Genomic DNA, 26,101 nt, shown 5'->3' with positions numbered 1-26,101 from the left:
TACAGGGGACCCCCACGACCTGAACTGGGAGGACCCCTGCTGAAAAATGTACAAAGTACTTCAGCCAGGCAGCCCAACAGTTTCTCTACTTGTACAAATGAATCAAATAAAAGAAGAAATGTTCTGAAAAAGAAAATGCCAGGAGACATATTTGAAGTTTATATAGATGCATTTTTGCAGTAGGCAAAAAAATTAGACTTATACAAAAAGTTATAAATAGTAGCCAACTAATTTCTTATAGAATAGAAAAGAATAACTAAATTTAAACAGTGCATTGACAAGAATAATAATGGCATTAAATAATGAATTTAAAAAAATCTAGCAGTTGTAACATATGGTAGCACCTTTTCAAAATGAACTCATTTTAAATACGATATAAAAACTAGCAAGAGTCACATATACAACACTGTACAAATATACCCTGCACTTTGCTTGGTGCACATGTAAAACATCAGCTAATAAAGAAATTTATACATATTAATATATTAAAAAGATATAAGAAGCCCAACAGTACAAACTACTGTGGTATATAGAGTATTCACAAAATAATTAATTTAAAAAACAACTCCATAATACTACATGTAATATGGTAGGCACAGAATTCAAGTTCTATCAAGGCTTTGTGTGTTGGTTTCCAAATTTATTTGGGTTACATTCAACTAGAATGAAGTTTGGGTGTTTGCACCGCAGGTCAGATTGCCTGATGAATCTGAACAGATTTTGTATGAAATCCCGAGCTAAGATGACTAAGAGATACTTCTGCAATGTGTTCAAGTAGAAAGAGAGGGGATGTAAACATGACTGAACCCCAGACAAGACGCTGCTTTAGATAGCGCATTCTGACACATAGGGCTCAGAAGCCTTTTAGTGCTTGAATTGGTTTCTGAGAAGGTTTTCTTAGCCAGCATTGATCATCGAGTGTGGTTAAGAACCGGCTATAAAGACAGCATGGAGTGTTGTGGGGGAGATGCAAGACTGGGTAGAAACAAGTGCATGCAGTGAAGGGCTTTCATCCCCTTCTCAATCTTTGTCTTTCATAAAAGATACAAAATGGGATAATTATAATCAATATCACTTTGGCAATGCATGGTTGATTTTATCAATAAGAATATAACCAACTGCTGATAAGCACTGGAATTGTACGAGCATCAGTGATGCAGACTCTAGAAGACTGTTGTTCTGAATCATCCAAGATAATTCACATGTAAAAATCATCATCAGTGTGCACATCTCCAACATCTTTTGGCGTTTTCACACTAGCACTCCAGCCATGCCTTTTTAGAGACCCTGTAACTACCAGAGTTGGTATTTACAAGAGCACAGCAGCTTAATTCTACACTAAGGCCGCATGAAGAGGCTAAGGAGAAGCACCTGATGAACAGAATACCTTCATTAAATTTGTCATATATAAAATGATTTTAACATGAACAGGTTCCGATTACCATCTGTACACAGATCATCCCACCTGCTGCTAGAAATTAGGATTAGGGTAACAGAAAAAGACATAATAAACCTTAAACAAAATAAAAGGTTAGATTCCATGTAATTGCTTTTTAAATTTAAGGCATTTAGCCACAGATCAACCTACAATAATTACAAAAATGGACTCCAGTCTACCCTGATGCGTTCAACATTCATGATGAATGAAGTGGTGGGTTACAATCCGAAGCAGAACTAATGTTATAAAAGAGCTTAAGATTACATTTGGCCTTGATGTAGGGGAGGTAAGCCAATTTCATTTCGCTGTCTGTGATATAGGATTTAAAACAGAATGCTGTGTGAACAGAGCAGTGTTTCTTAGAGAATCAACTTGTAACAAACTTAGTGATTGTGACGACAGCTTTCACTCATTTTTAATGAGATGTTCAGTAGCTGTAATTCGATTTTGGGTGAGCAGGTGTGAACAGGGGCTTCTGCCCCTTGTTGGTTAATACGATATGATCAACTCAGGCTAAGAAAACCCTTCCTTAACTTTAAAGACCATTTTGTAGCTTATTCTGATAAGTGTGAGTGCTAGCTCATACCCCACTGTCCCCCTCTGTTTCATATCCTCACACAGCGAGCCTAGCTGGTAACACGGAGTCACAAAGCATCACTGTTCCCAGTTTAGTTATAAGGGAACTCCACTTGATCGAGTGAGAAAACAGGCTTTGGACTTCTAACTGAAATGGTGAGGCTGTCATATTACACAGCAGGCTTGGCTGTTTTGTCAGTCTCACTGCCCCTCACTTCAGATAGTATGGAGCTAAAGATTCCAACCTTGGGAGTGCGGCAACCCACAGCAGTAAGAACCCAATATACTGAACAATTCCCTTTTGGCTCCGTGCAGCTGTTTTGGTTGTAACCAAAATGGGAATTTCCAAAATGACCTACCTAACTAGTCTAGTCACTGGATAAGGGACACCAAAAGGAATGACCTTCCTTCTACCCTGCTTTCTCAATGGGTCTCTCAAAATGCATGAATTCATTATTAACAAGATTGCATAATTTTAAATTATTCAAATACACAAACACATTCCCCAAGCTGAAAAAAAGCAATTCTTTACATTCCTCCTTTCTAAATCATTCTTTTCTTTAAGCTAACCCACATAGAAAAAGTCCATCACAGATCCAAAGGTTGTAAGCACATAATGAACAACAATTGGATGACGTGCCATTAAATTTTATTCTTAGCCTCAGTTTTGCGTCCCCCCCCCCCCCCAAAACAAATATTTAATTTTGTATTCTGTCCCAGTGGACGTCTGCATTTTTTTTCCTTTATAATAGTACAGTACAAAACAGTGACACTAGAACCATACCTTGAGCATCACTAGATGTGTAAACAAGATACTTTCAAGTACTTAATCTAAATTTTTTTTTCAGCTCTAAAATAAATAAATACAAGCAATGTACTAAATATTACTAAAACCTTTCCCCATATCCTTTGCTAAAGTACCTTTGTCTTTACTTCATGGTCCAGATTTATTCTGTTAGCAAAGTAATTACCCTTTTTATGGATTTTGGTTTAACATTCATCTACTGAACTAAAAAACAAAAGCAAAATGCACATTCCTAGGGCCTTTTAATTAGGAGAAGTGCTAATTAAAAAGTTCACAGCGCTTTATGACACATAACAAGCATAACCAGTCTGCTGGTGCCCAAACTGCAGGATCAGAGGTTAAGACTGCAAGGACCCCAGGGTCCATGATAGATGCAAAATTTTTAGTCTTCTTACTTTTCCCTACCTTGAGCTCTGTGAATGATTTTATATATATTATTTTAACATATAACAGTCATGGTGCTTTGGAAAACCTTAGTGTCATACGTATCTCCTTTACACTAGGAAAATTTGCCAACCCTGAGCTGACTGATGCTCAAGGGCAAATCAAAAAGTAAAAGGCAACTTTTTTTTTTTCTTTTTTTTAGATCAATAAAAATTACAAATTAAAAAAATTTTACTATTGCTTTTCAACCTTTATGCTTCTATAAACACTTGGCACATTATGCCACTTAGTGCTGTCAAATAAAAATGTTTTCATTGACCAATATGATTTACCATTTTTAAAGTTGTAGGATAGCCTTGATCTATCACTTTGAAATACTTCTATATATTCTTAGACCTGTTTGATGAACATGCCAGTCTACTATTCTGTGAGGGGTTGTCTCTTTGAGGTCATTAACAACCCACCCACAAATCTGATACCAGCAGTGTATTCTGAAAGTGAAGCCAACATGGTAACCCTCTGCCGATGAAACTTGGCATTTGCTTGTTACTTTTTGATCTGTCCTCATATTTGGCTTAAGTAAAATGCACACATTTTAGCTTTACACAAATCTCGGATTATTATTGCATCTGTTTGTCACGGGATATCACAGACCAGCCATGCTGGTGACCGCTGAAGCCCAAGTGCTTTCTCTTGGCATCTCCTACAACTTCACCCACCATACTGTGGTTTTTCCTCTCACAATCCAATACTCAATAAATAAAATATCATGGCCACTAGGCTTTGGTGGTGGGACCGCATCATTACTTAGTTTCTTAGCTATCAGAGTCCAACACACATTATGACATTTTTTTCTTCTTTCCGCGGTAGTCATTTCATTTAGATTTTGGTCCAGTTAAATAAAAGTCAGAATACAGGACACAAAAAGGAAAGGTTTGCAAAATAATAATTTGCTGTCAATCCTCCAGTAAAAAAATGTAAACTTTTCTTTTTTTTTTTTTAGTAAGTCAATGCTTGGGCTAAATGGAGAAACATTTGTCCAATATGCAGTTGCATAAAGAAGCCCATATTAACATAATGCTTTTGACGCTAGTTCCTGATCAGCAACTTCCCGTGTCACTGCAGATCAAATCTTTTTCAAAGAACTCTGCAGCAATCAAGAGGCTGGCAGATGGAATAAACATCTGGAAATGAAAAAAATAAAAACAAGGCTCAGTTTGCAAAGTAAATGCTTAGTACAGCTATTCACTGAAGCGGCAATAAGCGATTCCTTAGGCAGAGAAAAAGTCAGCTGAGCCAAAGGGTATCCAGTAATACCCTTAAAATGACAAAGAAACCCAATTCAAGAGAGTTAAAATCTTTAAGGTGGCTCAGTTCACTGCATGGCTCCCAATTTCAAGTCTTCTCTGTGCACAGCTGCCTGTCCTGTTTGGTGCTCTGGCAAAGCGTTTCCGGGTGGCACTATTAATGGCTGTGCCAGTGGTGCTCGGTGTTTGGAAGAAGGTCTCTGAAGAGGATGAGACTTCTTTAGGTGTGAGAGGAGTTCCAGGCTGCAGAAAGAAGATAAAGAGATTACACCTCAATTTACAAAGCTCTTTTGGCGTCAACTATTCTCTATCAAACTCTGAAATATCCGTGATAGAGCAACAATTTTAATTATCTCCGCCTCACTATTTTTGATTTGTTGGTGCATACATTTTCTAATGCCTACTTTTAAACAGCATTCTCAAATGGACAGTCTATTCAATAATATATCCACACACACATATATATTATATATATATAATAGTGTGTGTGTGTATGTATATGTATATATGTGTGTGTATATATGTATGTGTGTGTATCTCTCTCTCTATAATATATATATATTGTTTCCACTAAAAGACCAGCCAAAACAATTTTAGTTCATTACAGTAAATATCTAACAAATCATTTAGTAGTAGTATTATCGCCACGTGTACTGTGAAATTCTCACTTTCATGTCTGACCAACATGCCACATACCATCACTCTCCAGCATTATAATAAACAAAAATATATAAAAATACGTAACTTTAAAAAATATTTAATTGTATAAGTAAAATTTAAAGATTTTCAAATTCAATATTAGATAGCATCCACGGTTCTTTCCCACCTGACTCCTGGTACTCCTACTAGAGGTCGTCCCCCCATGACCATGAATTGGATTAAATCGATTTGAAGTTGTACATAAAGTTTATTTTCTTTTCTAGGTTCACTGTCACAGAATGCCACAATTGCACAAGCACTTTAAGTACTGCCTTGTAAATAACAGTTTAAAAATGAATTGATAAACACAAGAATGCAAGCAGAGGCTTTTTTGTAACATTTCCCATAAAGTGAGAATGATGGGAATAACTTGTTTTATTTTTCTTTATTTTTAAAGCTATTTCTGCTCCTTTTTCAGTTGTCTGTCACATCATTTACACTACAGAACTATTCAAAAGTTGTTGTGTTAAATTTTATCCTTTGTGCTTGTGCATTTATATGGCATCAAGAGATTTTTCATCTTGTAATTGTTTAAATTTTTTGAATATTCTGTAGTTTCAAATTCACTTAATCCAATTCAGGGTCATGGAGGGCAGCTGTTGGTCTAAGGTGGGAAACAACTCTGGCCAGGATGCCAGTCCAACGCAGGGCTCATCCACTACACATCCACACTAACACTCACTTTAGAACTGTAAAAAAAAACCTTGAGGAAGAACTGAAAGAGCTGGTGGAAAAATCATACAGATGTAGGAAGAACATGTAGACCTAGGCAAGAAATTTGAACCCAGGATGCTGCATCTGCAAGGCAGTTGTACACAACTATGCCACTCATAAAACCTTCTATTTTATTTGAGATAATTCCGCTTTTATAGTGCAGTTTCAGTATAAGAAGATAGGCAGAGCTCGATTGCTGTGTTCCGATATAAACTCGGCGTTCTGTGACCATGGTTTAGGGGTCATTTCGTGAAGATAGTGTGCATTGAACTTATAATTTAGAATAAAGAGACCATGACAGAGGGCAGGAGTTTAGGGAATTGATGGAATAGATTTATCTTGTAGAAATGGATCTTTGTGTCTATAAAAGATAGAGAAGAAGTTCAACCAAATTAGCAAATCTATGGATCAACTCACCTCATGATGCATTCGAGGGAAAACAAATGACCGGCCCATACTCTCTGGAGACTTTGGATTGTCAGCACCACAGGAGCTGTCTGGTTCTGGTTGAAGATTCCCAGTATAAGCTGCAGGAATGTCTTGACAGGCAGGCCGGTCTGGAGACCTCGAGCTTACAACCGGCTGAGCTCCAAACAGAAAGTGTGCGGAGGAAATCTTCAGGTTAACTGAGCCGGTATCATTTCCAGGAAGGGTGCCACCAATGACAGGGAAAGAAGATAGTGCCGTGGAGGGAAGAACCACACATGGAACAGCAACAGAGGCCAAGCGACTTGGAGAGAGGGCAAGGCCGCTGCCAGCATGACTGGCAGGAACTAAGAAGTTGAGCCCATTCAGACCTGAAAAAGGAAGCAACCATGAAACACACAATTATATTTAAGCTAGAAGTGAAAAGTACAGTAGATACAAAAAACAGTGAAATACTAGCTTTACACTTTAAGACATGTTCTTCCTTCAGGATCTGAGAAATGTAGATCCTCTGCATGGAAGCAGAGATATATCAGTGATTCAACAGAGAATTTACAGGATTTGAACAAAATAATGTTTAGTAAAAATTACATATGATGGGTGGCCTCTATTAAGAGTCAAAACCTCTAAATTCCCATGCATTTTGAAACCTTCTTATCCTAGTCAGGGGATGCCAGGAGTCTAACATGGCAGCAATGAGCAGAACATAGGAATCTGTGGTGAAGAACTGCCACAATTAAAACGTAGGCAAATACATATAAAAGCCTCAATTAAGTTATTTGCTAGCAAAATGTATTAGCATGGGGGGAACTATTCCCATTTCAATTAAATCCAGGGACCGGCAACATAGAATTTAGCCCAGTGATCAGTCGACAAAGGGACAAACTTTTTGATCCTCAGAGGGATATTCCCTTCCCTTCTGTAAGTGGGGCATTTTGGACATTTGTACTTTCCACAAATTTGCAGGAGATTTGCTTATTCAGCAGCTATTTGTTGGCTTCAGGCACTTCAGAGCCATTGTTTAAATATGTAAAATTGTTCCCCTGTTTACAATATTTTAAGTTTTTTATTTTGAAATTTCCTCATGGCGGCACGGTGGCGCAGTGGGTAGCGCTGCTGCCTCGCAGTTGGGAGACCTGGGTTCGCTTCCTGGGTCCTCCCTGCGTGGAGTTTGCATGTTCTCCCTGTGTCTGCGTGGGTTACCTCCGGGCGCTCTGGTTTCCTCTCACAGTCCAAAGACATGCAAGGTTAGGTGGATTGGCGATTCTAAATTGGCCCTAGTGTGTGCTTGGTGTGTTGATGTGTTTGTGTGTGTGTCCTGCGGTGGGTTGGCACCCTGCCCAGGATTGGTTCCTGCCTTGTGCCCTGTGTTGGCTGGGATTGGCTCCAGCAGACCCCCGTGACCCTGTGTTCGGATTCAGCGGGTTGGGAAATGGATGGATGGATGAATTTCCTCATAAAACAGGGTGGTGACAAAACCACAAATACTTGATATTTTACCATGGAGGCTTTAAACAGATAAGGAGCCTCCATTATGCTTTTAAAAGATAGCATGTACTGTGGGAGGTTGGAAAAAAAGCCTGCACAGTTTGGAAAACCTGGGTAGTTTAAATGTAGGCTGTTAGATGGAAGTGGGGCAGGTTTACTAAAGTCCCACAAGCCTCTCCTCTTGTATTGGAGGATTTCTTTTTTTGTTATTTAAAACATCCTGACTGGAATCCTTCATAAGCATTTCTCAATAGAAAGAAATGTTTACGCTACAGAGAACTCCTGCAAATCTATTACAAACATCTGAAACTTTTAATGCCACTTCATGTTAAAAATAACCAAAAAAATGTCACTTGCTGGCTAAAATAGCGTGATCTAGAGCAGTATGGTATAAAGTCCAAAAGCTGGTCCAAGCGCTCTTGCTAACACAAAATGAGAAGCCAGTGAATCATAAAGCAGTTTGAAGCCATTAGTAGATCTAGTCAACATGGTTTTATAGAGGCTGCTAAAGTCAGGGGACCTGTGGGAAAACCTAACAGGCACACCTAAACATCTATAAAACATGTCAAAACATGTCAATGGACATCCTACACTTAATCTGTTGTACAACATTTATCATTAGCTGCCTCAACCATGGAGCAGCCCAAGGAGTTGGCCATCAAGGCAAAGTGGAAATAGCAAGCCAGGTCTGATATAAACTATTTAACTGGAGTGGACTCTGTATACATTTTAAGGAGTGCCTGCTCCACCACTGCAAGTTCCTCCTTAGGAACACCAGTCTATAAGATGAAATCTCAGTCCCACCTGCTGCAGATGGCACACATAGATAGTGAGAAGCTGGAAGGTGACGACTGGGACTGAGCTGGTCTCCATCCTTTTCCTCCTCCTCCTCTCCTTCTGTACACTTTAATGTCCTGCCGTTATGTGCTTTGTCTGGAGAGGACTGACCTCTTGCTGGGGAAGAGCCACACAGTTGGGATTCTGCTGTTGTAGTCATCTCAGGTGATGCATTTGGAATGTGTTGGGTTAGAATATTGCCACTTCTTTCATTTAAGCACCTCTGGAATAGAGAGAGAGAGAGAGAGAGAGAGAGAGAGAGAGAGAGAGAGAGAAAGAAAAGGTATAATTAATCTTTGTAGACAGAGGTTCAAAACATTTACAACACAGTAGAGGTTTACTTTAAAAAGAGGTCTAGAACAAAGTTATGAAGCTTCAGGGGGAACAGACATTCTCTTACTCACATTTTGTGGAGCACCAGGGTGAGCCTTATCAATCTTTTGTTTCTTTGAGGTCTGTTCCTTTTCTTGCTCCTGTTCCTCTATCAGGATCCTTTTTAAAACTCCACTCTTCAAATGTGCTTCGGCTTCAGTATATGTGGGAGACCTCGGACCCTCAACTCTGGGGTAAGCAGATTGTGGAGCACCTTTGCCACACACCATGAAAATTGGAGAGGGTGGCAGGCTGGAAAAGTACACAAGAGAAGACTGGGTGCTGAATGGAGCTGAATCTGTCGGCTGAGTGAGCAAGCCAGTTGAAACAGTGGGTGGACATCTCATCACCCCATTTGGATATAGTGCAGAGTAGAGGAGATCAGTCTTAGGCAAGGGGTGGCCAAAACTTGGTACAGCCGTAGAATAGTTTAAAGCGCTTACAGCTGGTAACTCACACCTACCTGGTGTGAGATTCAGTGGTCTAGCTGCATGTTTATTTCTAGACAAAGGAGAAGATCAAAAATCATTAAAGATGTAACTATGGGCACAGAGGTATTGCCTGCTATGGCAAAAAAAAAAAAAAAAAGTACTCACATCATGTTGTCCTCAAACTTCAATTTACACACTGCTGTTACATTTGGCACTTTCTGCCGGCAGCTGTCGTTCTCTGGAGATAAAGCTGAACAAAGAGAGGAAAAGGTCACATCATAGTAATATGGAGAGTAAACCAATTAGAAATGATGGGAATGTGGAGGCAGGAATATGGCAGATTGTGACACAAGGTCTGGTCAGGGGCACCCAACATCCAGTTTGCCTAGACAGGCTGCTTTCTCTGGGCACATTTTCCTCACAGCATCACTGTGATGTCAAACAAATGATAAATAAACAAGACCAGCATTTTTTTTTTTTTTGCTAAAACCAAAAATGTGGTAAAGATTAATTCAGATCTTTCAGACCTCAACTGTTAACCTTAACATCCACCAAAACTATGTGGGCATTACCAGATTTAAAAAAAAGAACAGGAGGAATATGTGAAGTACCCTCTGTTCACCTCGTTGCCAATTCAAATCAACCTCTGAAAAACAGATTATTTACTACTGAGTTACTACCTACAACATGTCTGCAATAATGTGTGTAATGCTGGGATTCTGCACTTTTAAAACCTTGCAGTTCGCTAGTTTCTGCCAGGATGTTACAGCTTCAGGCTCTTGCAGTAACTACATAGTATTTATTTTTGATAATTAAACATAGAAGCTTGAGGAAGACAGAGCACTAGCTAAGCCCTAAGAGATGGAACAGGTTTCACTATACAAAGTTACTTTGCAAAATAAATTGCTTATTCGTAAAAATAACTGTATTTTTTCACTTTATTTAATTCATATTAACAAAATTCAGTACTCCTCAAGAACATGGATTTCTAGCATGTCCATGACTCTAAAGAGCATAAGCATTTACATTTTTCAGTCAATGGATGGAATAAAAAAAAAAATGTAATGGAGGGGATCCGCTTTTGAAAACTAAGGAATTTTTCAAATTTACAAACACAAAGTAACCCCCATGTAGTAAGCAGTAATCAAACAAGTACAACACCTTACTAATTTAACTAATGGCCTGGTAGAACTCATGTTTAGGTTTTAAATGAAAACCTCTTGAATTGAAATCCTCTCAGTTACCTTTAGCTTGGTGAGGGCTGCTGGGTGCAGAGTTGACTCTCCGCTGGATGACTGTGGTTGTTGGGATCACATTGAAGGAGCTATGGCGTGCCATTTTCTGTTTACCACACGATGCTAGCTGGGGTCCGGTGTCTAGACGTTCTTCAAAGACTGCAGACCCATTATCTAAAATGGCAGCTGACTTAGGAATATCTGTGGGCAAAAGTGACAATTGTATAAAAGAGGAGAGAGAAAAAAAAAAAAAAAAAAAAAGGATGCAGTAATTTTCAAAGCAAGCCTAACACATTACACAGAAGCTAAATTAACTTCAGAGGTAGAAATGTGGCACATCTCTGTGGAGTCTGCCAAACAGCCTGGATAAAAATGCGCAAATGTGTGTGAATTCTATAGTGTTCAAGATAAAAAAGGTACAGGAAGCATGCTTGGGATGTACATGAAGAATGGCTATACCAGTTAGTTCATCCACCATTCTGGGCACCATCACATCTCACTTTAATATTGTATGCTTTGTAAAGTGCACCAATGATAGTTTGAAAGGTGTTGCAGTAAATGTTGCTCGCCTCACAAGTAAGTAATATATGTCAAAACAAAATGAATACAATATGACACTGCTCATGCACAGAAATAAGTGGGAGTGCAGGAAATCAAAAGGACATAAACAGTTGCATTTGGTTAATCGTAAAGATCTACAAATGCCATATTACAAAAATCTGTGGTCTGTAATTATTTTTAGCTGAACCAACAGGATGGCTTCTGAAAGCTACTGAAGACTAATAATAAGGGTTTGATACATAAGCAGGTTTAAGTTGTTGCAGAAAAACCCCCTTCATCAATGCCTTGGGAACTGCCAGAGTGACACCTTAACTGAAAATGATGGGGGCTCCCCAGGACTATCTGCTTTGACGGACTCCTTTTACCAAGTAGTGCAAGTACATAAGAAACTTACTATATAATATATATACTGTATATATGCGATCCTAAAAATTGTACCTAGTGTGTGCTTGGTGTGTGGGTGTGTGTGTGTGCCCTGCAGTGGGCTGGTGCCCTGCCCGGGATTTATTCCTGCCTTGTGCCCTGTGCTGGCTGGGATTAGCTCCAGCAGACCCCCCATGACCCTGTGTTTGGCACAAGGCAGGAACAAATCCCTGGGCAGGGCACCAGCCCACTGCAGGGCACACGCACACACACACACCCCAAGCACACACTAGGGACAATTTTGGATCGCCAATACACCTAACCTGCAGGTCTTTGGACTGTGGGAGGAAAAAATGGGGAGCACCCAGAAGAAAAGGGGAGAACATGCAAACTCCACACAGGGAGGACCTGAAAAGTGAACCCAGGTCTCCTTACTGCAAGGCAGCAGTGCTAGAGGTTTAAGTGCTAGAAATTTAAACCCCAAGGATGTCAATTCATTTCCTGCTTCTTCCTCACTGCATTACCATGAGCAAATCATTTAATCTGGCAGGGTTCCCAAAAAATGCATGTACACAATTGTATTGTATCCATATCATACAAGTCATCTTGGAAAAAAGTGACAACCAAACAAACTGTACAATGCAAAAATAATACCGCTTTCATAAAAAACACATCCACATTGCTTTGTCTTTTACAATCTGATTGCCACTCTCAACCAATCTAAAGAAACTGGAAAATTTAACTGAAAAGTGAACACTAAGATCTTACCACTGCTGCTTCTGAAATCTCCAGGCCCAATCCATTTAAAAGCAGGTTTACGGCCTCTTTCTTCAGTCACATGGATCTTCTTGATGAGACCCAGGCTAGTCAAGACATTTGCTATGTCATACAGCCTTCGGACTTTTGCTGACAAAAAAAAAAAATCCATTAAAGATGAACAATTTAACTATGAGACTTCTTGTACAGCACATGAAAATTGCACAACACAGAGTTAAGATAATTAAAACTGATATTTAAGTTAGTTCTTGTACCCCTTTCTGCTCTTAAATGTCTTGTCTAATTTTTTATATTGTTATTTCACCATACCTCATTTTCACCAAATACACTGCATTAGCCTTTAGTTCACTACATCAATTTTATAGAAGGAAAAACTCCTGTGACCATAGTTATGGATCTTGTTATGGACTGGCACCAGGGCATATTCCTGCCTTGTACTCAGTGTTGCTCTCTATGATACTGAACTAGATAATGGAAGGTTGAATTTGTTAACATGTTCATTTATTTTTGTTAACACTTTGGGAACATTTGTGTAATTTTGCCCTGTCATTTAAATGTGTTTCATTAAGTGTGGAGGGCTTCCAACTCCCAGCATTTGGGAACAGATTTATTCCAAACCTTCTGAATGCTCCAATGGTGCACCATTAGGCTCAGGGGCAATTATTTGATTTAAATAGGAGTTTGCTCATAAGATGACTACCTAATTTTGGACTGGTGTCCCATTCAGTTTATTTCCTGTTAGTTCTGGCTTTACCCTAACATGAACCTGGACTAGAAATTGTGTTTAGAAAACAATATTTGAAATATGTTTTCTGTATAAACTTATGGTAATACCTAATGAAAAGCCAGTGATGTTGTTTAACACAGGTCTGCTCACTAATGCAACAGAGCTCTGTCTTCCAATGATTCTATGTCAAGCAAAAAGAACATCTTAAACTGAATCAATGGTTTTGATTTATAAATGCACGTAATCTTGACCACATAGCAAAGCCTTTGACCCTCGGTCATGGATAAACTAAAGTATATTCTTTGTCAAATCTAAAGAGCTCTCAAATACACACAAAATATTCCTAATTAAAGTAAAACTTCTCTCTAATAGCAGAAAAAAAACCCCACAAAGCATTAGGTCATGAACAGCAAAATAAACAAAAACTCACTTTTGAATTTGCTTTGGTCAGAAGCATCCTGGCTCTCTTCAATGAGGATTTTAGCTGCGACATCAAGTGTGACAATCTTGGTCTTGGACACAAGGAACAACATTACAAACTTTTGGCTCATGATTCGCAAGGATTTATCTTTTCTCTTGCAAGAAGAACCTTTGTGGAAACAAGAAGTAAAAGGAAAATTCATTTTAAACAACTAAGCAAGAGGATTTGCCAATGAGGGTAATTGAAAGTTCAAGTTCATTTCTATTTTGTGTTGCAGTCCTAATATAAATCACATTAATTTCACTTTGTATATCACATGTATATAGTGAGGGTTATATTGGGTGGCAAATTTAAGTAAGGTTCAGCTAAACACATATGGCAATGACATGGAGTAAAGAAAAAACTAAATTTTTTGATCTAGTCAGGATCAAAAATCTTAAATGACACATTAACCATTCTCATATTAAATATTTAAAAACACATCAAATTGTTTCAGGAAGACTAATTAACCACAGTTATTGGTTAAAACTGTAAGTACTCCCAGAGAGAGGAATTCTGCCCAATACCCCCCTCCCCCCCTTAAAACACCCTAGCTCCTTGTCCTTTACCTGTAGTCATTTCTGCATCTAGCTCCAGATCATCTGTCAGTTCCTCGTGAGGCTCAGAAAGGCAGCCATCTTTTCTCGGGTCTCTTGATTTTAATTCCTTCTCTTGTATCTGTGCCATCTGTTCCCCATACCTTTGCCTCTTGCCCATATTGTGAAGAGTCTCCAAAGTCTGGCTCAGTTTGTGCCGTCCGTGCCAGCAATACTGGTTCTTGGCAACACGGCTTACCAGCAAGAGGGACTCCAGGACATTTACAATGTCATAGATTCGCCTGCGTTCCACTCCTATAGAATTGAGAAAAGAGGACCAAATGATGAATCTCAGTAAGGTGGAAGGACTAAACAATGTGCAAGATATGGAGTAAACAAGAATTGTTAACATTTATTAAATCTTCTCATATGACTTTAGGGTCCACTGCCACTTGAACACTTTTATATTTCCTGAGAACTTTAATTGTTCTCCCATTCAGAAAAAAAATTCTAACTGAAACTTTGGAAAATCTAAAAAGATTTTCCTATTGGATTAACAAATATGGTCTGTAATAAAATAATTAAAATTGAAGGGTAAAAATGACTGACCCACAGTCCATGATTTCAAAAACATTGGACTACACAAGCACTAGCCAGTCCTTTGGTACTTTTTAAAAACATAAATTTAGTTGTTACAGATAACGTTTAATAAATGAAGCAAGTCTATATTTAATGGCATTCTTTTACCTGAAGGGATTATAAGAGGATGTTTTCGAATAGCATGAAAGCAGCTAATCTAGGATTGCGAGTGACAAGTGAGGCATTTTTTCTCCCTACATCACCGGCAGCATGGTTACCCAGCCAAACACACATCTACTCTCTCTCTCTCTCTATTATTGTGAGAGATAAGAGTATATATCTAGATAGATATTTAATAGATATATACACACACGAGAAGTGTCTAACGAGACTAATTAAATAACTCACCTTTATTTATATGTATTACAAATTTAATGCTTGTTCCCGTCAATATACTCCCCATTTGTACTAACACATTGCTGCAGTCTTGTTTTCCACTGGTCAAAGGCATGGAGCAAATCAATTTCTGTCAGCTGTTTAAACACATCCGCCGTTTTCTTCTTTACAGCATCAACCGACTCAAAACGTGTCCCTTTAAGCACTGATTTTAACTTTTGGGAAAACAAAGGTTGCACGGTGCTAAATTGGGTGAATATGGAGGACGTTCAAGTGTAGTAATGTGCTTGTCGGTCAAAAACTGCTTTACAGAAAGTGTTGTGTGAGAAGGCGCATCGTCCTGGTGAAGAATGAAACCATTTTCCCCACGGTTGTGGACTTTTTTTTTCTGACTTTTTCTCTCAGCTTTATCAAAAAAAAAAAAAAACACACTTATAATAATGCTGGTTAACTGTTGTGCCTTCTGGAACCCATTCTTCCAAAATTACACCATTGATATCGAAAAACACAATGGCATGGCTTTGAATTTTGACTTGCTTTAACGAGCTTTTTTCATTATTGGTGATGACAGTGTTTTCCAGTGCATTGACTGTCTTCTGGTTTCAGGATCACACTGGAAGATTCAGGTTTCGTCACAAGTGATTACTTTATGAAACAAGTTTGGATCTGCGTCAAGTTGCTGCAGAATGTCAACACAACATTCCTTGCGACGTTCTTTTTGCTCTTGTGTGAGAACCCTTGGGACCATCTTTGCGCAACTTTTAAACTTAGCATTTTAATCGGCACACTACAGAAAACAACCAAAATAAATGGCGACTCACAATCAACTGAACGTCATAGAGTGTTGCTGCTTGTCATGCAGGTTCAGACATGTTCATGGTAACCATGCATACAGTTATAACCGGTTCTGACTGCTTTATTTACTAGGTGGAATCACAGTCTCGTTATTTAATAGACACACCTTAGGATATGGTTTGCCCCTCTAGTACTCATATATAAGAACTATGGTTAGTAAAGAAATAAGGATGCACATTTAACCCCTACCATCACTTGTCTTTGGATTTGCTTGCTTTCTCTTATTGTCATACAAACAGAATAATGCCCTAATTATAAAAAGTGAATATGCCAGTGATTTGTGGGACACTTTAGATAAAAGCAAATCAGCACAACAAGCTAACAACAGAAGGTGGGTGAGAGATATTTTATTAAGTTCTGACAAAGCAAGCTGTATCCTTACCAAGATTTGCTGCAACTTCATCTAAAGAGATTGTGGTCTTCTCTGTTGAGATGGGGTAATCTGGATATAGAGCCAGAAATTTCTGACATAACAGACCCAAGCTTTTTAGTTTCCTGCTGGGCCGCTGCTTTTCAAACTCGTCAGCTGTGCAGTCATCTATGTTGTCAAACTACCAAAGAAGAAGAAGGAAAAAAAAAAAAAAAAGAAGAAAAAAAACACTCAGATTAGGAGAGTTGTAGAATTAAATGTAATCTTTTCATAAGATGCTGATAAACAGCCAGGATAATGTTTATTATATAATGATACTGACAAACTACAGCAGATAAACAGAATAAAAAGCAGCAAAGCAGGTACTATAAAATGGTAGCAAGTGGCAATTCCCACAAGTCATTTGCAAATCAAGGGCAGATGTTGTACCACTTGAAGTTCTATTACTGGCTATTTGCACACATGGCAGGTAATAAGTACACCGAGAGGGGGAAAAAAAAGCTAACTTTGAAATTCAAATTATAATAGCCCAAGCATTAAAAATAATTAAAATTATGCATCTCCACTTAGTTTAAAATTAGGCCTCACATCACAATGGGAGCGCCTGTTGAAAGAGGTGGGAACATCAACTCTTGCCATTGTTAGGCTGGGAGGAGGCTACTGGCAGTTTGGCGAAGACAGCTGCAGACAAAAGGCTCCTGTCTAAGAAAGGGAGTGGCAACAAGTGGAACACCAAAGGTAACAATCTTGTTATTTATGAGTGATGTGGGGTATTCTCATGCATTTGTATGAATGCCTTCTTTAAACAATCAGATTAAAAACCTAACATGGGAGTCCCATGTGGAAAAAACAATAAATAACAAACTAAAATGCAGTAACTGTTTAAAACAAAGAAGCTAACTGATGCCTAAACATACTAAAGGTGTACTTAAAAGAGTTCAGTGTTGTTTGTAATACTGGTTAAATGAACTTTTAGAGGCAGAGATACCATTAGTAAACCATTACACCATCTCTGCCATTGTGTAGACATATCGCTATGGGTATTTCTCACACTTTGCATGTACTAACTGCGGTTTCTGAATTGACCTAGTTTGAATGAATATATGTGTTTGAGTGTACACTGCAATGGACAGACCCCCTGTTCGGGATAAGAGGATATAGACAGGCAGTGTGGCCTCATAGCCAAACCACAAAATAGCCTTTTCAGTCCTCTCCCAAGAGTCATCTTGTAAAAAATAATTTACAGCATATGTAAGTTAATTGTTCTAGAATGACGTACTGCATGTAAAAATCCTCAGGAAGGCATTTTCATAGAAAGTCACTATATAAAAGAAGGAGTATTTAATAGTTTTGTACAATCCTGTGCAGTAATGGTCACTCAGAAAGACATTTTGCAAACATTAGACAGCTTGCTGTTGGTTTGTTATATCCAAGAACTGCCAGGAAAGGATCTAACCTGTTGCATTGAGTTATGCAATTAAAATAATTTGAAGCTCAGATGTTTTCTAAACATAATGGGAGTAAAATTCAGAAATTTTTTTTATAGGTAGCGATGTAACAAATTAATATCCAAAAAATACCACAAAACACAAAATAAGCACTACACTACGACCCTTAAAGATGCTGTTACACGCAGAGCAGCTTAGCAGCTATGCTGCCCAGACTTGAATTTAGGCTGTATTTTTGAATAAAGAAATAAGCAGGAGATCAGAGTAAACAGTTACCCATGTCAACACTGTGGTTCAAAGAGCTTGGAGGTTACCAAGGAGACCATGTGAAGTCGTTAAAACCTTAATCAGAAATGGAGCCGAGAACTGCTGGAGGGAGGGGTGTGATCACTTAAGGTGGCTCAGAATCTGTGATACACATTAGATTCATCCACCCAACTAAACGGCCAAGTTAACAGCTCTTTTGCTTTTATGTTGGGACCTTCACTCCGATTCTCAATGATGATATGAATGGACTTCAAATGAAAATTCACACTACCTCCAGGGACACATTTTATTCCTTATTACTGGCAGACCTTGACATGATGTAGTTCAGGGGGTAGAGTTCAAAGTATAAGACAACAGGTTGAAGTCTTAACTCAATGAATGACAATAGCCAGATGCTTTAGAAGTCAATTATCACGGACACATCGGCTTTAACTGCTCTCATAAAGCACTTTAGGACAACTCTTCCCTAAGAAACACGCAGTTAAAAATAAATTAATTCAACCTGCACCCAAACATGGTGCATGAAGCTCTAATACTAAAGAATAAAACCATTAAGCGCCAGAGGCTTATCTTCTTTCAGACCTAGGCAACAGGATGGCACAGGAGGTTTTGCTTCTGTCTCATAGATCTAGTATCATGGCTTCAAATCCTCCATGCAGTTGCTATCTATGTCATTGTGGAGTTTGCATGTTATCCTGTGCTCCATCCAGGGTTCATTCTGATGCTACAGAGAAAGGCAATGAGCCCTCACAACCCTGTACTGGACTAAGTGGGTTTGAGTAAGCCATCCATCATATTAACCCACTTATACAGGGCAGCCAGAAAGCACTGGGCACAAACAACATGGGTTTGACTTGCACTTTGCCATTTATGCCCTCCCAATATACATTTTCTGAAGATGTGCACGTTAAATGGCAACTTTAACCCTGTGAAGGAACAATCCCTGGACATGCCGTCAGGCCATGACAGGGTGAACACACACATGAATAGACTAAGGATAATTTAGCAACGGCAATTCACCTAACCAGCATGTTTTTGAACTGTGGGAGGAAAACTTTGCACCCATCATTTTAAACCTAATGGGATGTGCTTGCCAGGGTAGTTGACACCAAATAGTTTTGTTGAACTAAATTCAAAAATATGTGAAGATGTGCATGTTAAATGACAATGTTAACCTAGTCCTTGTGCATTGTGTGTTCATAGCTGGTTTATGGCTAATTATTGAAGAAACTGAGTTAAACACCAGGACGTATGTATCCCCACCCGCACACAAATACTGTATATATTGGAATGAATTTACCTCATATTACCAAACATCACTAAAAGTTTTGAATAAATGCATTTTAATGTGTAATTTATTACATTTGGTCCCTTACGTGCAGGGTAGCAATAACCTTTGGCTGGTGCTGTGTCACTCTTGCAATTTATGCATCTAATCTGTGACATTTTATTCTAAATATCTTCTGTACTTTCTGCATTCCCTATGATAGCATCTGTCATAAGTTTACTTTTTAAGTTATGAAAATGGTTTTCAGAAAAAAATGAAATGGAAAATGTATCAAAACATAAGACAATAGAAAGTGTTAGGATGAAGCACTGTCACCTCACAGCACTTTGAGAAAATGACCAACACTGTGTTTTGGTTAGAGTCAAATTTATATGGACCTCCCCCCTGCATATACATGGGTTCTCCCATAGTCTAAAGACTGGTTCAATGAAAACCATAAATTGGCCCAGTGGTTGCACATGTGTAACGTTCTCATGTCCCATGCAAGATCATTTCCAGCATTGTATATTTCTGACAAATGCAGCTCCATCTTATGGTCATGCCATGATGGTTAAAGCAGACTCAGAAAAACAGATCCTTTTTTCTGTGATGTCTCTGTACCATTTTGATCAGGATTTGGCACTAAAACAATAAAATTATCTAATTAATTAGCTGTGGTATCCATCCAAGATGGGTTGAAATCTAAGAAATCAATGCAGACCATAGTGTATTCAACGTGAACGTTTACAATGCACCTTTTATTGGAATTTTGTAATGAATTCAGTAATAAAATGCATTTCACTTTTCATTTCAATAGATGAAGAATCACAAAAACTAGCACTGCTTTTATGAATCTCATGCCATATGGCATATGATGGAGACACAGCAACCAGATGGACAAACATATACACAAACACTTGTTCTTTTATTAAGGAGGATGGTTATCCCACCACATCTGTGACATGGGATTTTTAATAAAACACTAATATTTGCTGTTCATCCTCAACTGCCTCTAAAGAATATTACCTGGCAAGTGTCAAAGGTGGCATCCTTCTCGTTTTCAATGGGACGAAAGAGACTCTTCTTCATTTCCCTGTCCCTAATGTCTGGGCTTGCAGCACTGATGAGCATCTTTAGATTAGCTGTTGGAGTCCAGGGGTCTCCCTGAGGTCTGTCCGTTTGCTTCACTGGTGTAATATGTACTCTTTCAGGGGTGAAGGCCTTTGGCCTAGCCAAAAAACCTGACACATCTCCTTTCAGTGGGGTCAATATTGTGCGTTCACTGCATATGTTTTCCTATACAGAAAAAAAAAAAAATTAAACTGATTTATGAAATTATTGACATACTGTATCAAGCAATATACTTACTCTTAATCACTCCACAGAGGAGCACATCAACCAAGGACACTTCTTGAGAACCACATAACTCAAATCACCACGGCAAAATACAAATTAAGGTATAAAATGTAAAATATTAAAACATAACCCACACTCAAGAACTTACAAAATCAAATTAAAAAAATGGAGTACCTGTCACTTCTTCCCATTAGAATTACAGCAGTGAAGTACCTTTAACCATACATGTTCACCATTCTGGAAAGTCCATCCTAGTGTAACTTGTTTGGACTTGATGCTCAAAAATCAACTGCACATTGGGATATTTTGGTTACACTGCAGGAGACCATCATTCCATCTCATATCATCAGGTCCACTTGAGCTATAGATTGGAAGTCGTTCCTGACCCACCTATGTCTCCACTGCGCACCTACTTTATCTAGTGCATTCCCGAGTTTGGAAACTAAAGGATTTTGTCCTCCTTAGTGGTGACTGCCCCACAACACTGTCTAATCAAATTGTCTCTTTTACCAAATTTAAAAATTCAGAAATCCTGTATATTATCCAATGCCAAAACAGTGTAAAATATCACTGCCCTAAAGCAATTTAAATCTAAAGCAAACTTTCTGATTTATTTGTATGATTGAATACTAGGCAGCTAATGACTTGTTCATTACAAAATGGGTCATTGGTGGAGATTCTATTTGCAACCTTGTTCTTTTCAGTTCAGCTACTTAACAGGGAGTATTGGTTATTGTGTGAATTTCACACAGCCCCAAAAGCTGTTATGAAAGTCGCAATGAACAATATTAAATAATAGAAATATCTTTAGAGCATGCATCCCTAGCTCCATAATGCAATATAGGCAAGTTATTACTAACAATGATGCCAATAAAGTTTAAATTAAAAAAAAAACAAACACACACACCACTTAAATACAATATTTCCAACATTTTTTTTTTTTGTTCTTTATTTCGCCTTATACAATTTCTTGTATTAGGAATTTGGTAGTTTTCGCATACCCCTTGGGGTCAGAGCGCAGGGTCAGCCATTGTACAGCGCCCCTGGAGCAATTACAGGTTAAGGGCCTTGCTCAAGGGCCCAGCAGAGCAGGATCTCTTTTGGCAGTGACAGGGATTCGAACCGGCAACCTTCGGGATACCAGTGCAGATCCTTAGCCTCGGAGCCACCACTCCGCCCCAGAATTTAAACTGCTAAATCTGTACCATAGACAAGCATATTCTGAAACTAAGACTTGCTTTAATCATTCCAACTTCTATTTTAAGTATATACTCACAGGATAGCTCCGAGCGATTTATTTCACCTGGCAGTTCTACCATTTTAGAAGTGCTATAATATATAAATATATAGTTACATGTGCAAGAGTTTCACTGTATTCTGTAAATGTGGTAACGATGACCATATAATCCTATATATTTTGTATACATGCACAACCACTTCTAGTGTATTATATATATTTACATGTGCACATAAAAACTCTAAGAATAAACAATTAACAATTTTGTACCAACAAACTAACAGAGTAGGCTGTTCTCTATGAAACTGGCACTATATTCAGTTCAGATTATCTGCGTGTGGTGCTCCTCACAGAGTACAGTCTCAAAGCACTTCCTTACGTTTCCAACTATAATACATTTAACGAAGTAATTTAACCATACATCATTGACACACATGATAAAGCAAATTAGGTTGAACACCAAATAAAACTGAGCAATTTCAATCTGAACAACAAAAATCATTTGTAGTGGTTAAAACATTGAAAGATGGTGATTTACTTTTCATGCACGTTATGGTTCTAGTGTAGATTGTACTGCACTTTAAATCAGAAATGTTCTTGCCAGCTACCCCCCCCCCCATGTATAATAACTCATATTCTAGTGTTCTTTAATCTATATAGTGCTCGAATTATGGATGTTATTAGGTATCCAGCCTTCTGTATGCAATATGCATGCACCCTTTGAACTACTACATCTTAAATAGAATTTTCCAGTTAGGCAGTTAACCCACCCCCCCCACCCCCCAAAGCATTGAGTTTTGTCAAATGTAGTTTGCCTAACTTCCTGGTCTGGTGTTGATGAAAATAGGAGAAGTATTTCTACCAACATATTTCAGGGTACTCAACCCTACAGGATCGCAGGGGATGATGGGAAAGAGATCTTGCAATTAGAATTACAAACAAGAAATGGAATTTAGCTATTCATAAAACACATTTTCTGGCTTCTGCAAAGTATGTCATAATTCAGTTAAAAATTGAACATCACTACACACATTGTTAAAACTGCATGTAATGTATGTCAGACAAGAATCAAATTTTGAGGTACAGAACAAGGTCACAAATTCAATGCTTGCATAGTAGAAGTAATTTCATCTTCTACAACACAAAGTTCATAATTAAGAAAACATTTCCGTTATACATGTACACCTCCTCTGGAAAGATGCTCAGAACTGCACAAAATACACTTGATTATTTTGTTTAGCTTATAAAATAATCTTGATCATGTTTAAGATTGCTGGGACATGCTCAGACTTCCTGGAAACCCTGAACTGGAGGACCACAGTCTAGATGTGGATAGCCAAAAATTAAACAGATGGATCTTTATAGAATATTTACAGTGAAGAAGTAAAAGCAAAAATATATACGGTATATATTTTTTTATCTCAGCTTTAATGTAGAAACCTGTTTATTTTTTTTGACCATGTTAATACAACAAAAACAGAAGGAAACTTTTTGAATAAATTAATTGTAGCATATGAGCAATTTACCAGTGGAATCAATCATCACTAATGGTTTCAAACCTGCTTGATCTATTTCAGGGTTACTATTCTTATAAGAACAAAATGAACGATGTACATGAACAGGCCTTATAGTCTTAAATATGAAAACATTTGGTTAGCAAAGTGTGTCCAACATTGGGTTATTGCCCTTCTCATCTTTATTAGGCTTAAAAGTCATCCAATATATTTTATGACTGATGCATACATGTGAATGCGTGCATCAGAGAGCTTAGTCTTCATGGATTGAAACATTTATACTGTATATTGAAGGAGACAGACGCCATTGTTGCTGAATGCAAATCAGGCATACAAATCACATCACCGTGCCACATTAACTCATGTGCAGCTACAGGCATTTAAAGAAGAACATGACACAAAATGATATTCAAGTTCTGAGCTGAAGAATTATGCAATAACAAATAAGTAAAAAAGAGGTTTCTCCAGGGCCTCCGGTTTCCTCTCCATGCCCAAATAGGTGTATATTGAGCTAACGATCAGCCCTATAAATTTTCCTAGTATGAGCAAATATGAGGATATATGTGGGAGTGCCTTGTGATGGACTGACATTACTTTCATGACATGTTGCTGCTTTTCACCTAATGTCATTATGCACGGATGACCCAGTGTTGAAAAAGCAGAATGAAAAATAACACATATAAACAATATAGCAACGTGTAACTAACAAAATGAATTTCATTAATACTTTTCTGATGGACGCTTCATGTCGCAAAAAAGTCAAATAAAATGGCTAAAAACACGCTATTTGAAATGTGAATCAGCTTCAACAAAAAAAAAAAGGAAAAAGAAAATGAATTAAAAACGGTCAACTACGACCTTTTTATTTAGAGCCATCAACAGTAGAATGCTTGGACAAACAACCTTTTTAATATATTGCCATCTTTAAAAAACATTATCCTAAAGTACAATATAAGTATTGACATGTAGTATAATTATTATTATATAAATGAAGCTGTTTAAGTGACTTAGAGTAGCACCACAAGTCAGAGGTGACAGTTCCACCAACAGTCTTGAGGTGTAAAGTCAACCTCTACATTATACTACCTACTTCGACTAAAAGACTTATTAGATAAATAATAACAAGAATAGATAAAAAGAAGACACTTGCCTTCTGCTCCTGCTTGCTCTCAGACACCAAGTCCATTTTTATCTTCCTTGGGGTGAGATCTTTCAGAGCTAGGCATTCTGAGTCCTCCATCTCTAAAATAATAAGTGAACAGACACTATTAGCCAAACCAACTTATACAAAATCTGATAAAAAAATACATAAAATGTTTCATATGGTTCTTAATAATAATAATAATATAAATAGGATAGACACATGCATTTCATGTAGCATTAGTATTAGTATTAAAATGCTTACATATACTTAAAAGTCCAGCACAATATACATTACTTTAAAAACTTAAAATTACCACACAATGGCTAGACACACAGAACTTTTTTTTTTTTTTTTTTTTTTATACATACACGTGTGTATGGAAAAAAAGACACACACAGCATGCAATCTTGTTATCTATACTTCGAAATAACTGAATTAACTAACAACCCGTGACATTGCGATTCTCGTGATCCAGCGTTAGATATATTTGTACAGTGTTTAGTATAGAAGTGTGTGTGTGTGAGGACAAGTCACACGAACGTCAGGAGAGAGCTGCTTGCTGCGGTCAGTTGATTTTGGCGCAAACGCTGAGGAAATTCCGCCATCGGCACAGAGTATTCGGGTTGGGAGCCTACGTGTCTCACTTCACGGACCCACGCGTGCATGAAATGTACATTTATTTAAATCGGCACAGTTTATAACATACGTATTTCAGAAAAGCGTTACGTTGACATGGAGGTAAGAAAAAGTTTTAGGGAAAGCAATATAAAGGTAATCTGGTCATGTATACTCACATTCCTTTTTCCAGTACAAACGAGAAACTATCCACTGCTTAACTATCACATCTTTCACGCTTAACACTTACCTTTTACTCTACTCTTTCAGATGAATTGTTACAGATCACGGGTGCCACTCTCCCCGTAGTTCTCCAGTGCACGGAATACTAAAGCCGTTAAAAAAATATACCGCGTCTTCAAATGACAAAAATAAACACACATCCGTATTTCTTTCTCCCTTGTTATTAGGATGATAAGATAGCGTTAAGAACGACGCGACTGCTGAAGTTATCTGAGGCATACCGTAGGTGACACTGCTCCTCGGAACTTGTAGCACCCGCTAAACTTTCCATTCTGGCGCTCTGATGCGATTTCAGCAGGTCTGTCCAATCAGCTTGTCGTAAAAGTAATACATAATGAGGTCCCGTCCAATGATCCTGCAGGGGTGGCCACGCCTTTGATCTTGTTGGCGCGTTTGTAGGCGCGCACAAGCCCACCACCGCTGCTCGCTGCGCCGGAGCCTTGGCAACCCGGTTCATGAAGCTAATCAGTGCGGCTTGGCTGTTTGAAACAGCGCGATCTAATTAAAGAAACAGATGGACCGCAATATGTGGCGCCCATTATGCGCGCAAAGGCTATGAGTGGGAAGGATGTGTCCCCCGCGGGAGACACGTTAAAGCCCCTCCCCCTCCCCAGTTTGCACCCACTAGCACGCGTGTGTCGCTCATATTTCTTTATTTAGCTTTTCTAATTCAG

General features: G+C 38.3%; 1 protein-coding gene across 1 annotated transcript; it reads right to left on the bottom strand.

Moving 5' to 3' along the window:
• Positions 1-237: 237 nt before the first annotated feature.
• Positions 238-25,692, bottom strand: e2f7 (E2F transcription factor 7). Its single transcript, XM_028818160.2, has 13 exons — positions 25,435-25,692; positions 24,576-24,667; positions 20,345-20,614; positions 16,349-16,517; positions 14,170-14,451; positions 13,571-13,729; positions 12,405-12,542; positions 10,722-10,913; positions 9,643-9,727; positions 9,079-9,547; positions 8,642-8,897; positions 6,341-6,720; positions 238-4,753 (listed from the first exon to the last, which is right to left on the bottom strand). The coding sequence occupies exons 2-13, from the start codon at positions 24,663-24,665 to the stop codon at positions 4,574-4,576; spliced, it is 2,670 nt and encodes an 889-aa protein (XP_028673993.1). The 5' UTR covers positions 24,666-24,667; positions 25,435-25,692; the 3' UTR covers positions 238-4,573.
• Positions 25,693-26,101: the final 409 nt, after the last annotated feature.

This window comes from Erpetoichthys calabaricus, chromosome 1 (genome assembly GCF_900747795.2).
Source record: "Erpetoichthys calabaricus chromosome 1, fErpCal1.3, whole genome shotgun sequence".
NCBI lineage: Eukaryota > Metazoa > Chordata > Cladistia > Polypteriformes > Polypteridae > Erpetoichthys > Erpetoichthys calabaricus.
The sequence above is the reverse complement of the archived record's forward strand: the minus strand, read 5'-3'. Positions and strand labels throughout refer to the sequence as shown.

What these genes read in the sequence shown, in the direction of transcription:
- e2f7 (XM_028818160.2), bottom strand. Translation starts at nt 24,665, where the DNA reads ATGGAGGACTCAGAATGCCTAGCTCTGAAAGATCTCACCCCAAGGAAG. An exon ending in AGATGCAGAAATGACTACAG is followed by an intron (nt 13,730 to 14,169) that starts GTAAAGGACAAG and finishes GTTTCCACAAAG; the next exon opens with GTTCTTCTTGCAAGAGAAAA. An exon ending in ATGTGTGCCATCTGCAGCAG is followed by an intron (nt 6,721 to 8,641) that starts GTGGGACTGAGA and finishes TTCCTTTTTCAG; the next exon opens with GTCTGAATGGGCTCAACTTC.